The sequence below is a fragment of the Monodelphis domestica genome, chromosome 8 (assembly GCF_027887165.1).
Source record: "Monodelphis domestica isolate mMonDom1 chromosome 8, mMonDom1.pri, whole genome shotgun sequence".
NCBI lineage: Eukaryota > Metazoa > Chordata > Mammalia > Didelphimorphia > Didelphidae > Monodelphis > Monodelphis domestica.
This window is the reverse complement of record NC_077234.1, coordinates 187444875-187462732: the sequence shown is the minus strand read 5'-3', so window position 1 is coordinate 187462732 and position 17858 is coordinate 187444875. Positions and strand designations below refer to the sequence as shown.

At 33.1% G+C, this 17858-nt stretch overlaps 1 protein-coding gene across 1 annotated transcript in view; it reads right to left on the bottom strand.

Annotated features, from left to right (window-relative positions):
• The window catches only part of CDC16 (cell division cycle 16), a 48606-nt gene that overhangs the window by 12535 nt on the left and 18213 nt on the right, over positions 1-17858 (bottom strand). Inside the window, exons 10-17 of the mRNA XM_001364559.4 lie at positions 15128-15177; positions 14218-14291; positions 8066-8191; positions 6176-6328; positions 5449-5512; positions 3538-3599; positions 1991-2126; positions 795-885 (exon numbers count right to left, since the gene is read on the bottom strand). Of these exons, the coding sequence (XP_001364596.1) occupies positions 795-885; positions 1991-2126; positions 3538-3599; positions 5449-5512; positions 6176-6328; positions 8066-8191; positions 14218-14291; positions 15128-15177 (756 nt within the window). The remainder of the gene's footprint in view (positions 1-794; positions 886-1990; positions 2127-3537; positions 3600-5448; positions 5513-6175; positions 6329-8065; positions 8192-14217; positions 14292-15127; positions 15178-17858) is intronic.

Sequence of the window (17858 nt, the reverse complement as noted above, 5' to 3'; positions counted from 1 at the left end):
GAGAGGGAAGAGTGGAGACATGCATGGGAGAATAGGGGCTGGGATTTGAGTGAAGAGGCAGGTTGACTGGAAGTCCTGGTGAGGAGGAATAATAGGATTGGGGTCCTCAGTTAAAGGGAAAGCTAAAACAAAAGATTATCATCAGATGAGGAAATCTGGAAGTTTATAGAGAATTTGAGAGTTGGAAAGGACCTCAACAGTTATTGAGCCTCTGTTCAAAATCTTTGAGGAATTTATGTATCGATTCCAAAAACTTAGAAATGCTTGTTTTAAAATTTAATTTGGTGAAATATTATATGAATAAGCATTTGATGATTACTAAATCCTACAGCACATCTGTACCAAAATAAAAATGTATTTTGGTATATATTAAGAAAACTTAGAAAGAGGAACTTCCACCAAAATACTACTCTGATGCCTTATCATAACATGAAGACAACCTTGAGTTTTTTATACCAAGATGGAAGTTTTAGATATAAGACTGAGTGAGGAAGGACTAAATGCATGCATGTTGCCAGAAGATAAACATAAGTTGAGATATACTCTTTACTACGAGGTGATGAAATTTTTGGCCTTAGCAATTTATGAAAATTACCTATTATGTTAGAGATAGGTGTACTGATCTGTAGAAATAGTACCTATGCTAATAGTAGACCATTAAATTACTGAATTACAATGAAAGACTTCGAAAGGAAAAAGAGGTAACAAAAAAGTGAATGTCTACTAGAAATATCTTTTACACAGTCAAAAGATGTTAACAAAAACAATACAAATAAGAAAAGTTAAAATCTTACCAATATAAGCTTCAGAATCACCAATATACATTTCAATGCAATGCCCAAGCATAGTAACGGAAAATGTATCATCTCTCCTAAGTCCAAGGGCCTGTTAAAAAAGGAGTGAGAATAGTTATTAGAAAAAGAAATAGATTTGTGAAAAAAGCCTTGTTTTTCCATTTTGTAATGGAACATTACAATGTAACACCTAAGGTACCTTGTATAGAGTCCACTACTTATGAAGAATGGCCAGTTAAAGCAATAGGAGAATATATCATACCAATATCTAAAAATACTAGTTTTCTTAAGAATGTAAATATATCTGACAGTGGCAACAAAGAAAGTTTCCCTTTGGATAGAAATATTATTCAGATCTTATTCATGAGGTTAATATCTTTCTTCCATATCATTTTTAACTTCACAAATTAAATGGAATCAAGTACTGCTCGTTGGTTGTATACTTCATCATTTTGTCAGAGATCCTTCTCTCTCCTTGCAAATTATATATATAGATCTGTTAATTCAATTCTCAAACTGGCTTAAATGCTACACCAGAGAAAAATAATTTTTAATCCATAAAAGGGTAATTTCAAATATATTATGCATGCATTTAACTCATCGTATGAAAATTTATGACAAATATTAAGTTACTCAGTAAGCTTAACTCATCAGTTATAATGCACCTAGCCCTATGTCAAATTTCAAATAGACTCAAAGCTGTTCCTAAGTTTAATATCAGTTACATATCCTACAAAATTATTTTCTCTTGCAAAGATATGAGCCCAGAAGGAACTCCTTGCTCCTTCCCTCAATTTGTATCTGAGGAAATTAAATTCATCCTTCAAGGCTAAAATAAATTATTAAATCCCATTAAGGATTACTTAATTCCCACACTTCCCCATCCCCACCCGGTCTGAATAAAATTCTTTTTCAGAATTTTCAAGACTCTTTACCCCTTCTCTATGTGGTTATTGCAGCCTAATTAGGTTACTTTTGTATGGTCTTATTTTCTCTACCAGACTATATGCTATTGGAATGCAAAAAGAATGCCTTATTCACCTTGTGCATAAAAGGTGTTTAATATATGTTTGTGGAATTAAATTATACAATTTTAAAGTAGTAAACCAAAAAAATCTTAATCTAGCAAAAAGGATTTTTTAAAGTTCAGTGTAGTTTAGTTTCAGTTTTAAGTAAGGTATAAATCAAAGAAATACCGTATGGAAATAATCAACTGCACTTTCAAAGTTTCCCATTAGGCTATGTATATATCCTATGGCAGAATAGGTAGAAGCATTCTGGGGAATCAACACCAAGGCTTGACGATGGTACTCTAGCGCTTCTTCATACTTTCTGTAAAAAAATTGAAAATAAGTTGATATTGAATACATTTCTAAAAGCTCAAATCTCAAGTTTTATTTCTAAAATCCAAGAATATACATTTACATAAGAAATGTCACATAATATTAGTTTACTCAATCTGAACAGTATTTTCTGAACAGTTTATTTCTTTTAGCTATATCATGCTTAGACATACATTCCATATATATATATCAGTTTACTGTGGCTTTCCTGAAGAAATTTATATTTTTGGTATGTTCAAATTGTTACGGTGAATAAAAATTTACCACTTTATCATATAAAGAAGTATTTCCTTTGATTTACCCTAAACACTTTATAGTATGTTATTTGTATTCTAGGAAGCAACACATGAAGTAAAAAAAGGACTCTGAATCAGAAAGATGTTGGTTCAACTACTGCTTCTCACATACGCTAGCTGCGTGAAATGAAATATTTTAGTACAGTAAAAAAAAAAAACATGATATATTTTCTAAGGAAACATGGAAAAGATCTATATATGGTGATTCAGAATAAAATCAGAATAACTAGAATTATATATATATATGACTACCACTATATATGTTTTTGAAAAAAGAAATCAAACAGGATCATAAGTTGCAATTTCAAATTGACTTGGAAGGGAACACAAAATAAAAGTATTGTTTGCTATCTGTTAGTTCTTTTGGTTCTGCCTTGTCAAAGGAGAAAGGATTTAGCTAAGATTTTGTTCCTTGTTTTGTCATTAAGTTCATAATAAAATTCTTTTTTAAAAAATGGTTATCTTTGATTCACTATCTCTGTTAACTCTGTTATCTTTGATAACTTTCTTTTCTTTCTTTCTTTTTTTTAAAACCCCTTACCTTCTGTCTTGGAATCAATACTGTATATTGGTTCCAAGGCAGAAGAGTGGTAAGGGCTAAGGAAATGGGGGTTAAGTGACTTGCCCAGGATCACACAGCTATTTTGGAAGTCTCTGAGGCTAGATTTGAACCTAGGACTTCCCGTCTTTAGGTTCAGCTCTCAATCCACTGAGCTACTTGGCTGCTCCCTCTGATAACTATTTTTCAAGTGAGCTAGATGCTTAAAATTATACTTTGCATTTGTAATTTGAGGACTTAAGATACAAGTGATACTTTCACATAGGAATAAAAATATCAAAACTATATATGACTCAGAAAGATTTAATTACAAGACTAAGTGGCCTCTAAGGATAGAAGAGATCAGGAGGTCTCAGATAGGTGGGAAGTTGAAGGAATGCTAAACATCTCTACCTCCACAGGAGATGTATGGAGATAGATAGAATGGAAGAAGTGGGTGGGGACAGGGATACATTTTATTTCTCTTGCCAAATAGAGTTTATTGTTAAATTATTTAGATGATTATTATAGAAGAAATTATGAAAATGTTCCACCCCATCACTTACTTCAGTTTTCTGCATACGTGGCCCAAGTTGTTCAACAAAGGTTCCCATTTATCAACTGTTACCTACAAAACAATGTCATTAAAATTATTACTTTGTACTTTTCAACTAGATTTGTACATATTTAGTTACTTCATAGATATACCATACAACAATGAGATAGTAAATCAAAGCATACTGGAAACTAAAGTTCTTTTTATTTATATTTTATATTAATTTAATGAGTTCAGTGACAAAAAAAATCAGGTGCTATTTTCTTCTGGCTATTTTGCTATTTGATATAAAACAAAATTTCAAGTTTAAACATCAAGAAATATATTCCTGTGGAGTTGTGAATTGATCTAACCATTCTGAAAGGCAATTTGGAATTATGCCCAAAGGGCTTTAAAAGACTGTCTGCCCTTTCATTCAGCCATACTACTACTGGGTTTGTACCCCAAAGAGATAATAAGGAAAAAGACTTGTACAAGAATATTCATAGCTGCGCTCTTTGTGGTGGCAAAAATTTGGAAAATAAGGGGATGCCCTTCAATTGGGGAATGGCTGAACAAATTGTGGTACCTGACGGTCATGGAATATTATTATGCTGAAAGGAATGATGAACTAGAGGATTTCTACGTGAACTGGAAAGCCCTCCAGGAATTGATGCAGAGTGAAAGGTGCAGAACCAGGAGAATATTGTAGACAGAGACTGATACACTATGGCACAATCAAATGTAACTGTTTTCTACTGGTAGCAATGCAATGATCCAGGACAACACCAAGGAACTTATGAGAAAGAATGCTATCCACATCCAGAGAAAGAACAGTGAGAGTAGAAACACAGGAGAAAAACAAGAGACCAATCATGTGGTTCAATGGGGACATGATTGGGGTTTGGGCTTTAAAAGATCACTCTATTACAAATATGAATAACATGGAAAAAGGTTTTGAACAATGATACATATATAACCCAATGGAATTGTCAGTTCCGGAAGAGGAGTAGGAAAAATCATGAATCATGTAACCATGGAAAAATATTCTAAATAAATAAATATTTTTTTTTTAAAAGAAAGAAATGTATTCCTTAGAAGAGAGCTTATGCCTACAGAAATATGCATACTATTAGAATTGTTGTGGGCTAGGGAAGAGTTAAGTGGAAGATGTGAACAAATGGGACAGTTGAGAAGCAGCGCCTCAAAGTGGAGTCAAATAGTGTGGACAGGAATGAAAGGAAGTATAGCTCTGATAGGCTAGTAAGAATAATGTGTATAATCCTCAACTCCAAAAGCTAACAAAGGCTAAAATTTTTATTTTATAAAAAATGGTAACCTGTTGCTCCAGTGTCCATACTTTTACTAGCCTAAAGGTAAAAAACATATTCAAAAGCATCCAGATAAATATTTCAAACATGGAAAATTCTAAAGTTGTATTAGAAAGGTATGAGATTATAGCAATGCTCAATTCTTAAGTCTGAGATTCAATATATACTGAGTCCTTCTGCTTCAGTGATAGAACCTGCTGAGTTTATGAGCAAATGATGTAATTAATGATTCTTCAACCAAAGATGCAATTATTTTAAGTTTTCTGGATCGGTAGGATATTAGACTAAGATTGGAAATGTCCCAAATAATCAGTTTCCTGTAATCATTCAATAAGCTCCAAATGACTGAAATGGCAAGGATGAATGGCTACCCTGCCACCACAAGGTAGCCTATCCCTGCTCTCTTAAATGGTCACGAATGCAGACAATATCAATTGTTAGATGCTGTGATAAGTGCCTAAGTTAAAAAATATGACTGCTCAATAATTTTTAAAAGCTCTTAATAATGACAATTATTACATCAACTCAGAGGGCAGGAACTGTTTTTATGTAATTCTTTTTCTGCAGTGTCATTTGCAACTAGGTATTTATAATGATGACTAAGTAAATACCTCATTTCCAATGGCTTTAATTTTTTCTAATGCATCAAGAAACCATTTTTCAGCTGTTTTCCAGCTAAAATAAGAAAAAAAGTTAATTGGTTATTTGAAAAAAAAACAACAACAAATTTTACACCCACACCCACCAGTAAACTGGCTTAAATTTACTGAAGAAAAAGATAATCAATATTATAGTATTAGGATTTGATGAGTTAAAGATATAGGAATTAATACATTAAGCAATCAATGTGCATAGGAATAAAAATGTATACTGATGTTTTTAAAAAAGCTAAAAAAAGTTGATGGGATACTAAATTTAGTGAATATGAATTTAGGATTACATTTTGAATAATTTATAAAAATCCTTATTTTATTACTTTATTTATATCTTATTATTAGTAAAGCCATAATAAACACAAATATTCAAAAATTGTGTTGATTGGTTGCAATTTCTATTCACTAAAGGGTTAATCAGGAACAGAATGAAATCCTTTTTGTTTCAACAAAAAATTTCTCTAAAATGTATTATAATTCAGTGATTAAATATAGCATAATTAACATAACAAGTTGTCCTGAATGACTAAGATTATACAGTACTTTTGGGTCATCATTTTGAATAGCAATGCTGAGTGAATAGTACTTTGAGGGTTAAACAAATAGGTAACTGGGTTAACAAATATATAAGGCCCCCAAATTATCATTTTTAGACTGAAAGTGCTTTTTGCCTTTATGTACTTACTCTCCATTTTGAAATGCAACCACTCCAACCTCATGCATAACAAAAGGATCTTCAGGTGCAATACTTAGAGCTTGGCTGAAAAATCTTTCAGCCAATTTTGAATTGTTAGTCAAACCATACTCCAACCCAATATATAGCATTGGTAAGTGACACCTAAAAAGAATGGTAAAATAACATGTTCAATTGCATCAAAACAATTTAATAACTCAATAGAAATTCATCTATATGATCTTTTCTAAAAAATATTCAAATAGCAAACCAGTAACTAGGAATATCAATCTATTTAGGAGTCCTGATAGTTATAAAACAGTCTGCTGATCCTTCTACAACCAATTTCAGCCTACCTTACATTAAGAACGGAACATTAATACTTTTTTATTAAAAACATTTTCCACTAATAATGAATTGGAGCAATTCCATGTGAAGTGATGCAGAGTGAAAGGAACAGAACAAGGAGAACATTGTACACAGACTGATACAATCGAACGTAACAGTTTTCAACTAGCAGCAATGCAACAATCCAGAGGAACGTATGACAAAGAATGCTATCCACATCCAGAGAAAGAACTGTTGGAGCAGAAATGCATAAGAAAAACATATGATTGATCATATGATTTGATGGGGATATGATTGGGGATGTTGCCTTTAAATGATCATTCTATTGCAAATATTAATAACATGGAAAGAGGTTTTGAACAATGATACACATAAAACCCAGTGGAATTGCTTGTTGGTTCTGGGAGTGGGAAGGGAGAAGGGGAAGGAAAGAATATGAATCCTATGGGAAAATATCCTAAATTATTATTTTTAATGGAAAAATATTTTTTCATTATCATAGCATTACACCTCTACAAGATAAAATTACAACTCAACTTATAATATCCTGCATAAACCATGATCATTTCTGTGTGACTTTGCTCTGGAATATCTTATTTCCTCTAGATGGCTGATCTATGACCTCATCTTTTAAACTTTCCTTCATGAAGCATTCCTATCTTCCCCTTTTTAGAAAGTCCTTCCTTCTCCAACTATCTCCTAGCTCTCTCCTCATGTTCCCAAACTTCCCAAAAGAATAGCCTACATTTCTTTTCTATCCATTTATTTCTGTCCACAGTTGAGGTTCCATCTCTAGTATGGCAGGTCTATGCTCACTCTTTAAGGTGCCATCCTATGATCCCTTCTTTGCTCACTCTACATTCCCTCAGTAATCTTAGTCACTCTCATGAATTTAACACCATTATGCTCATTAATTTCACAACTTTATCTTGAACTTTGAACTCGTGAGTTTCTTTCAGTCCTAAATTTCCAAATGTTACAAATTTTTTGCCTGAATGTGTGCCCACACCTCAAACTCAACATGGCTAAAAATTAAATGTATTCCCTTCTACCCCCTACCATAAATGTTTCATTATTTCCTTGCTTGAGAACATACCAATGATTTAATAAGTAAACAAATGAAAGTTTGTTTTATCTTTCCTGTTCACTATTAGTAAGGGGGGATATAATGGAACTGGTGTAAAGCTGAAAGGAAACTCTGAAATCATGTAACCAAGTGCTTCCTTATTAGATGATGGACCAGAAAAATAATTTCTTACCAGAGGGAATGAGCATCAGTGCTGAATTGAGATCCTTCAACTTTAAATCCACTGCCCTTTCTCCTATACCACAGCTGTGGAAATGCCTGCTAAACCCTAAGTCCTCAAAAGGAAGATTTCCTTAATCAGCCACATTTTTTATTCCACCAGAGTTTATGTTATCATCATAAGTTGTTATATAGTAACACAATAGTGGTTTTAAAAATATATTTAGTTTAGAATCTACATTAACATGTAGCCTTTTAAGAGAACCATATAATTCTATGTTAAAATGCTCAGTTTGCTTGTTACATACCCTTTCATTAGCTGTGCTGCTGTAAAGTACGCTGCCATTGCTTGGTCATGCTCACTCTCAACTGCAAATGAATGTCCGTATGCTATCCATGCAGGTCCATAGGTTCTTTCAAGTGTAGTAGCCTTGCTAAAATAAATTCATTAAATTGATACAAATTTGTCAACTCATTAGTAACTGAACAAAGACTGTAAAAGTATTTATTGTTTCTGAGATAAAATAAAAATTCTTTAGCTAGCCATTTAAGGCCCTTCAAAATCTATCTAATGTACCTTCTGATAACCATACTTGCCCTTCACATGCTCACTGTTCCAAATGAACTGCATTATTAGGTTCTCCTTGATCTCATTCCAATACCCCTTTGCTTCTATGCCTTCATAAAGGAATAAGTGTTCTCTCTCATCTTCAATTTGAACTTTTTTTTCTTAAATAGGTTAGAAGTTACTGTTAACATGAGTTGTTATTGTTCAGTTGTGTTCAACTCTTTGTGACCCTATTTGGGATTTTCTTGGCAAATTTACTGAAGTGGTTTCTCATTTCCTTCATTTTACAGATAAGGAAACTGAGGCAAATAGGTAAATGACTTGCCCTGGGTCACACAGTTGGTATATGTCTGAAACTAAATTTTAACACAGGTTTTCCTGACTCCAAGCTCAGCACTCTACTGCATCACCTAGTTGTGGCATAATATACTTCATGTACTAATAATTTGTTCAGCCATTTCCCAGTTGATGTGAATTTCCTTTGTTTCCACTTCTTTGCTAAAACATAAAGTGATGCTATAAATATTTTTATGTGTAACTGTTTCTCCTTTAGCTTGGACAGTTTTCCTTAGGGATTGATTGCCTATAATACTGCATTCTACACAGATGGAAGAAGACATGATTTCTGAAAGGCTGAGAAGGGCTGAGCTATTGTGGACTGGCTACAAATGGAGACGCTTTTCTTCAGAGGGTTTGAAGTCTCTGGAACACAGTTGAGGCAGACAAATGTGGACTTTTGAATAGTGGCCATGAACCAGAGATGTGGGGTTTGTAAAAGGACTCCCAATTCTTATTTTTTGCAACATTTGAGATTACTAAGACCTCTCCTTGTTATCTCTCTCCCAGACAAAGAACCCATTTACTCTGGTTCATTCTATTCTCTACTCCAGGTGTCAAACTCAAATTCCACAACCAACCAGCAAAACTCTTCAAGTTTCTCCTGAACCAGATTAAAATATATTTGGAAAATGTTTGACAAAATAATAAAAACAAAATAAAACAGGCAACAGAGATCTATCTTGTATAAATTCTTCAATTTTCTCTTTATTGCCTACTTTGATAAAGACCTATTTGTGATGACTGCTTGTGTAATCTATGTTTGGTGGAAAGGACTTAAGCTCGTGTTACTTTGATAAGTATTCTTTTTCCCTTGAAAATGATTGTGGAAAGTGGTATTTATGCTAAGCTTCTAATTATAGTGATTTTAAATGACAGAATTTGAGGTCTGGTAATCAGAATTAATTCTAGTCAAGTACCCTTCTGGGAGATATAAGTGAAAAGGGATCTATAATCTGCTCTTCAGTCTCCTATTAGCCTGTGGCAATACTGAATAACATTACTCCTACTCTCTGCAAAGGAGAAATCACAGTCTTCCTTGAAGACTAGGTGGTCTAGACCCCAGAACAGAAGCTATATGATATCTAGCTGTATTTATAATAGCAAGCACACCACATATTATAAGTGGATCTTTTTCCTCTCCCTTTAAACTCTTTGGGATACAGGCCAATTAGTGCTATCGCTAGGTCAAAGATATATAGGTTAGTGACTTTAAAAGGTTTGCCATTCTGACAGTAATGAAGTAGAACTTCAGAGTTGTCCAAACTGTAATGTATATTTTCTATCTATTGCTCCAGCCACAAACAGTTTATTTTCTTCTTCAATTGCTTATTGGTGTATATCAGTTAATTGAGTGCTTTTGTATGTTAAGAAAGGAAGGAGGCTACTTTGTACTAGTAGGAGATAGCAAAAGTATATGATGCAAACTATCCTTTGTAAGAACTGTGCCACCTAGCTGCCTGTGAACATGAGACAATATAAATAAAGGATGATTCTTAAAGTCTTTCTATACCTGTGATTTTTAACCTCTTCTGTGTCATGGACTCATCTGGCAGTCTAAGGACTTTCAGGATGTTTTTAAATACATAAATTATAAGGACTGTGCTTCATATTAAAATAAAAATAAAACAAGTACAAAGGAAATCAAATACAAATAATTTGTTAAAATATTTGAAAAAAACTATTTCACAGATCCCAAGTTAAGAATCCATACCAAAGAAGCAATTAATGTAAGATTTTGGGGAATCACCCAACTCAAATTTTTAAAGGATCCCAGATGAATTTTGTTTTAACACATACTACATTTTCAAGAGTTTCTACATGTTAAAGTAAGTAGTAACATTTATTTTAAAGGTACTATACTACTGGACACAAAGTACTAATACTTGTTTTCCCTTTTGAAAAGAGATACATTCATGAATATGTTCAGACTGATCTTTAAAAAAATTTTAATTAAAAAAAATTTTAATTCTTGGTTCCAAATCTTTTCTTCCTTAATGAATTTAGAAAGTAATGATATCCATTATATAATTATTAATTTTATTTTTACAAAAATATTTTTAAATGCCTTTTCTCTTATTCCAATTGAGTCTGTTGTATTCTTACTATAGACAACTTTTATTAATACAGAGACTACCCTCAAAATGTCTTATCAAATCCTGAAATCTTAATTAGGAGTGGAATTTAAAAGCCACCTAACTCAACATCTTCACTTTATAGATAAGGAAACTAAATAAAGTGATATCCCCAAGATCATAATACTAGTAAGCTAGGGTAGGATGTGAGCCCAAGTCATTAACTTTGAGGCAGGACTTTCTATTGTATAACTGACTTCCTAGTCATAATCTTGAATTGAGATTTCTTCAGAAGAGAAGAAACATGTAGACACACACTACAGAAATGCCATTTTTAACCATATCCAAATTTTAATCAAATGCTATCTGGGAGAAAAAGTACAATCTTTAATTGTATCACTACAATTTTAAATCTAATCCACAGAACTGTTTCAAAACCAGAAATGAGTTCAAATTAAAGTTCAAATACTGGCTTTTGTTGAGCCATCTCCATGAACTCCATCCATCTGATTTATCTCTTATAAACAATGAGAAGCTTGATGGTGGGGCTGGATTGAGAGAAAAAGTAAATACAAGTATGCTGAAGTAGAGGAAGGAGACTCATTTGGACTACCTATGTATCTGGATTATAAAGAGATTTCTTTGATCTGAATATAATTGGGAAAAAGAGAAGGCCTACTGATGATGAGCAACAAGGGAGAATATGGAGCATGTAGCACCACAGACATAGGGACTATTGTGAAGATTAAATTAACTCTTCCCTGCCCATTTTTAGATTTAATCACTAAAAGTGTATACAATCCACTTACACTTGAGTGGGGGAGGTCTGTGACCCACATGTGTGACAGTGGGTGACAAATCAGAATCAACTGACTGCCCCCTGGGCAGTCCTAAGCAAAACTTTAGCTGTAACTGGTATATGTAAAATGGAAAGTCACAGGATGTGATAAAAAGAAATATTCTCTAAAAATGCCTGTGAACTTCCTGTGAAGGTTTCTTTAATGTCTTTTTGGTCTTTCATCTTCAACTTGACTTTGGAGGAGCTCTGACTGAGGATCTCGGACCACTTCTTTTATCCTTAAAACTACCATGTGGGGTGAATGAAAAAGACTTACTGTTTCCCTGGATTTTCTGAAGGGACTAGCCTCAGGAGAGACCTACCCTATTAAAAGAGGCTTCCTGAATCCCCAGGTCCTCAGCTCAAGGTTGAGGCCCCTCCGGCTAAGGGCTATTTAGCCCTGCTTCGGTTGAGCCAAGGGCCAGAAAAAAAAAATACTTAGTGCATAGGCTAGATATCTTACCCTATCCTCTCTCTGATTTTCTTACTTTCACTATTTCTATATTTTATAAATAAATTGTTAAAATAAATCTCTTTGGAATTTGACTAAATTCCTGGTGACCCTTCTCCTAAATAATCTAGTCCAACCTTTTATATTAACCCCTTACATTCTGCCCCTTACACTATGGGGAAAAGGTAGGTAAGGATCTGTTACAAAGCAAGAATATTCCATAGCACCAGAGAATCACAGATCTAAAGCTGGAAGGAGCATTAGATGTCAGATCCAATCCCCTCATTTTGTAGATAAGGAAATAAAAAGAAATATCTTGGAAGGAATGGCATATATTTTTATTTTCTCAGTTTTTAAAATTCAAGAATAAATAAATTTTAGAATGTTGCTGGGCTCATGCATATAGGTTATTGTCCCACAGAAATACAGAACTGGGGGGCAGCTGAATGGCTCAGTGGATTGAGAACCAGGCCTAGAGATGACAGGTTCCAGGTTCAAATCTGGCCTCAGATACTTCCTAGCTGTGTGACCTGGGCAAGTCACTTAACCCCCATTGCCTAGCTATTACCACTCTTCTACCTTGGAATCAATACAGAAGTTAATTATAAGATGGAAGGTAAGAGTTAAAAAATAAATATAGGACTGAAAAGTTTTCATGTCATGAATTCCACTTTTTGACAAGTTTTTCCTCATATTGAAATAAAATCTGTCTTTTGGCCCTCCAAAAAAGCCAGACTATAGGATATGTATGCATGTACATACACATATGTATATAAACACATTATGCATATTTATATGTGTACATATACACACATTATTTAATAAATGCATAATTTTACACACACAACTTTTTTTTAACCCTATCCTTGTCTTAGAATCTATACTAAGAATTGGTTCCAAGTAGAACTTAAACTTGGGTTTTTCTGACTCCAAGTCTAACTAACTCACACTAATTCACTCTCACTCTCACTCACTCTCTCTTACTCTCTCTTTCAGAACAGGGGAGGGATGTGAAATGAAGGTAGACAATGCTGGAATAGGCTTGTGTAGACTTAAATGCATGGAGACATGATCAAAGAATTTGCTAGGAAAATTGCTCAGGTGAAAATTGTATGTTTGAAGGGAGAAGTGAGAATATAGGGAGACTATTTAGGAAGAATTTTTGTCCAAAGGTAAAGATTAAGTCTTACATCTTGAACTATGATGGGAAATGGAACAGAAAGATATGGTGGTAAAGAATCAATGGCAATCTAATGGACTTGGGGGAGGCAGTGAGTTTCGAAAAGAGTCAAAGTAACTCTGAGATTTAGAGTTTAGGTGCCTATACAATGAACAGAAAAACTGAAGCTGACCATTCAGTGCATATATCCTACTCATAGTAATTCAACACCCTATCTGCATGTGAATGACAGAATTTCTAATACTCATATATAGTGTGGCAAAGTTAACCTTAAGATCAGGAAGGCTTCAGTTCAAGACCTGTTTCTAACAAACAGAAACTGTGTGATCATAGAGAAGTTGCTTGATCTCTCAGTATTTCTGGCAATTGTCTAAATTACAGTTAAGCTGTCCTGGTGGAGGGAGTTTCAACATAATCAGTTAATTCTTTATATTAATAACATCACAGGACCAGATGCAGCAATAAATACTTTCCTTGAAAAATTTCCTTGAAATTTTTGGACTGGACTTACAGCCCAGGTGGTTGCTTGTAGAGGAGTCAAGTCATCTATCTCCCACAAACCTTCTCCAGAAAACTCTTAAGTTTGCATTAAACTGAATAACAATTAAAACATTTATTCTAGTTTCACATCAGATATCTTCCACCCCAGAGCTATACATGGTTCAATAAGAAGACTATGGGCAGTAGAAAAGGAGATCCACAAGCAAGGCTAGTGCCAGCATAACCAAAGATAGGACAGAAGTGGCCTTTAAGGATTCGTGTCTGGAGGCAACAAGAGTAGAAAATAACTGGAAAAGTTCAGAAGGAAGAACAAAAAGGGAAGAGTTTTGACAGTAGCATTTACAAATTATATACTTTTTAAAAAAGAAAGTGGTGTGAGACTTTCAGTTTCATGTAGAATTTTTTCTGCTATATTTGTAATTAAATTTAAAATAAAACCACAAAAACTTAAATTAAAAAAAATAGGTACTTATGATTTTTTCCATGAGTAGATATAAAAATAAGCACATACCTGAGATATCTTCTGGCATGTTCATTTTTGTGCCCAACCATTAGATAATAACATCCTACTGCAAACCAAGATACCTAAATAAATTCAAAATGAACAATTACCAAAGATGGAACAGATCTATAATACAAATCTAAATAATTCAAAATAAGTTCAAGTTGAATCAGATTCTTTTGATACTTAAATTACTTCCCACTTGTAAATTAGAAATATCTTTATCAGAACCTGTTTGACAGGTATGAAGCTTTGATGAAAGGCAGAATAATCTACTGGTCCACATTTATCTCCTAACCTGATCATACTCAAGCAAGCATCATCATGCTCTCTCTATAGAAAAAAGGAGACAGACTAAAGATTTTACTCTTTTGACATTAGTCTATATTGTGATGGCATCCTGACCTGAACTGTTTATCTTCTCCCTGTTCTGAACTTTCTTTCAATTGTGATACTGGCTTTGGAGTTTCAGTACTAATTTCATTAACTTCTCTACTGTTTCCAAATCTGGTTTGTGTCCTGGAGGTTGAGTGCTATCTGCTTTACCTTTTCCTGCAACCTTGATTTCTACTTACTGATAGTGATCTTTAAGTATTTGCATTTGAAGTGCTCTGCCCCATAATCCTGCTCCTTGCACTCATCTCTCATTCCTTACATTATGGAAGCTACATCAATCCCCAGGGACTTCTAATCAGTAAATTATTGCTCTTGTACACCAAGTTGGACTGCAGTTAATATAGGATCCAAAGGTTTTACTTATAACCAATGAGTAGTTAGAGAAAAGATGGCTCAAACCTTTATTCCAAAGAAAAGTATGCCTACTTGTTTGAGTATGAATTTAAGCTTTTCTAACTTTAATCTATAAAACCTTAATATATTTCAAAACTGTAAAAACTATAGACACACATATATAACTTACAGGATTACTAGGGTATAAATCCACCAATTTATGAGAGAGATAGAAAAGCTCTGTATAGAAAAAAAAGAAAATTATTTGTGTCAAATATTAAAATGTATTTAAGTATTTTTCCTTTTATTACTATATATACTTCATATTAAAATACCCTATTGGTACAAATATAGGCCATTCCCTAAAATAAGATATCATTTAAAGGAAAAAAATTACATAGGAATACAATGATAAATAACAACATATAATTAATTACCTTATTAAAAGATTAAGTTAGATGGCATGAGGGGAAGAGGGTAGATTTGCTTGTCGGCTAGAATTGCTTCTCCCTAGGTGAAAAAAAGGGGCCCCAATACCTGACAACTATAGCAAGCAGGTACCAAATTAACAGACCAGCATATAGGAATATTCAGTCCTCAAAGCACCTACCATTTCTAGGGACTATGTCAAGAAAGCTTTTAGCACAAAAATTCCAAATTCAATCCCTAACTCTTGCCATAAGGTAAAGAGATAGGACAGACAAAATTCAATCAAAGAATTCAGATATTTTAAAAAGACAGTTAGAACAGGGGTAGGACCTATATTTGGACCAATAGAATACATGGTTTTTATGAGAAGCAAAACTCTACTTTAGTCAAGTAGAAAGTCTCAATCTTACATTTACCTATGAAATGTAGACATTCCCTCAAAGCAAGTTTACAGTTTGCAAAAGAGATAAAATCATCACTATCTAATAAAATCGAAATGGACAAAATACAAGCTAAATTTACTATGACTAATGGACTACTACAAAGTCCCTCAAATAAAAGGTACTCATTTCTAAAAAAGAAAAAGAGCAGATTGGGGAAAATACTTATTACAAGTATTACAGATAAAAACTTGAATTCCAAAATATATAAACTTATAAAATAATTATTTTTAATGGTTGTAATTTTTAGTCCATAATAGATAAATCACCAATGGATGTGAATAATTTTCAAAACAGCAAAACTCTGTTAATAATCACTTAATTAAATTCTTACTTTTCAGACCTTTTCGTCTCATAAATGCACTATTGGAAATATATCTTGATAATGCTAAGAAAAAAAGGCTTATCTATTAAAAATACTCATAGTTGTATTATTTGTAATTATTTAAAAGTAAAAGTAATCAAAATGTCCAATTATAGGGGGAAAATTAAGCAAATTGTGGTGCATTAATATAATAATTCAAATTAAGAAAGTAAAACATAGGAACAGAAAGTAACATGAAAATTCCTTTACAAATACAAAGCATGAAAATGCCAACCCAAAAGAACTGCTTATCAGATGAGAAAAAAATAAGACTAAACAAAGAATCGTAATGGGTACTTTATCTTGAAATTAACTTCAGTGTAAATAGATACTAAGCAAGGTTACCTTTCTGAATAAAACAATAAAAGGATAAAATAAAAGAATTAATTTCTAATTAATTAGAATGTAAGCTCCTTGGGAGTAGATTGTTTTGTTCATGTGGGAATCTTCAGAGCCTACCACAGTGGTTGGTATATGGAAAGTACTTAATAAATTTTGATTGATTATGATCATTCATAAATGACCCAATACTCAGAGATAATTTCCAAAAGAACTAGTTTGTCCGAGAATTTCATACATACTTTTATTGTACAGTAGTAAGAAATTTAAGATTACACGTATATAATGGCTGACCTAACACTTTAGTTTTCAAAGCAATTTAAATGTATTATCTCATTTGATTTTCATGCAACCATCTAAGATAGGTTATATAATTATCCTTATTTTACTGATGATGAAAATGAGGCTCAGAGTTGGTAAGTGTTGCCAATGGTCCCACAACTATTAAGTATCCGAGGCATGATTCAAATTCAAGCTTTCCTTACTCCAAGTGAGGCACTCTATCTACAACGCTGGTCTATTTAAAAATACTGCACCTGTGTAAAATCAAGTATCACTTGTGAATTATTTTTGGATAGCAGACTCAAGATATAACACAAATTTCCTTAATTGTAAAAATGGGCATTTAAAAACCAAGTATCTAGCCCCTCCTTAAGTTTCAAGCAATTATCAGGCATAAAGATGAAATTATCAACCTATTATTTTCCTTTTGTAATTTCCAATGAAATACAGCCAATGTTACTTTTTAATTAACCCATTCTCAGAAATAAAAACAAAAGCAACACCAACACTTTTCTACTCCCAAATTTGGCTATTCTCAGTCACTTATGTGGTGGGTTAGGGAAAGAGATTTTTAAAAGTTACTTAAGAATATATTGCACAATGTCCTTTTAGACAAGAAGGAGATATGGGCTAGAGACAGATGATAAGGCAGTTTGGTGGACTCAAAATTATTTGGATTATAAGATCTAAAAAGTAATGATTACAAGGTCAATTTCAATTTGGGTTCTCAACCCTATTCTGTTTAACATTTTTATCAATAACTTCAATGAAGGCAAAAGAATTTAGTATTTTTCAAGTCTGCAAAGCTACAAGGGAATGTTCAAAACCCTAGATGATAGAATCTTGACAAAAAGATTTTGAGATAATGATGAATTTGGACTATATAGAAAATGAAGTTAAATAAAGATAAATCAATGTCAAATCTTATAGTTGGGGCCAGAAACACAAGTGAACACAAACAGCTTAGAGGAAATACTAATACAAATACAGAATCAGATTGTTAGACCTATAAGGGACCTATGGTCATTTAGACCTCTTCCTGATGTTACAGGAGAGGAAACATACCT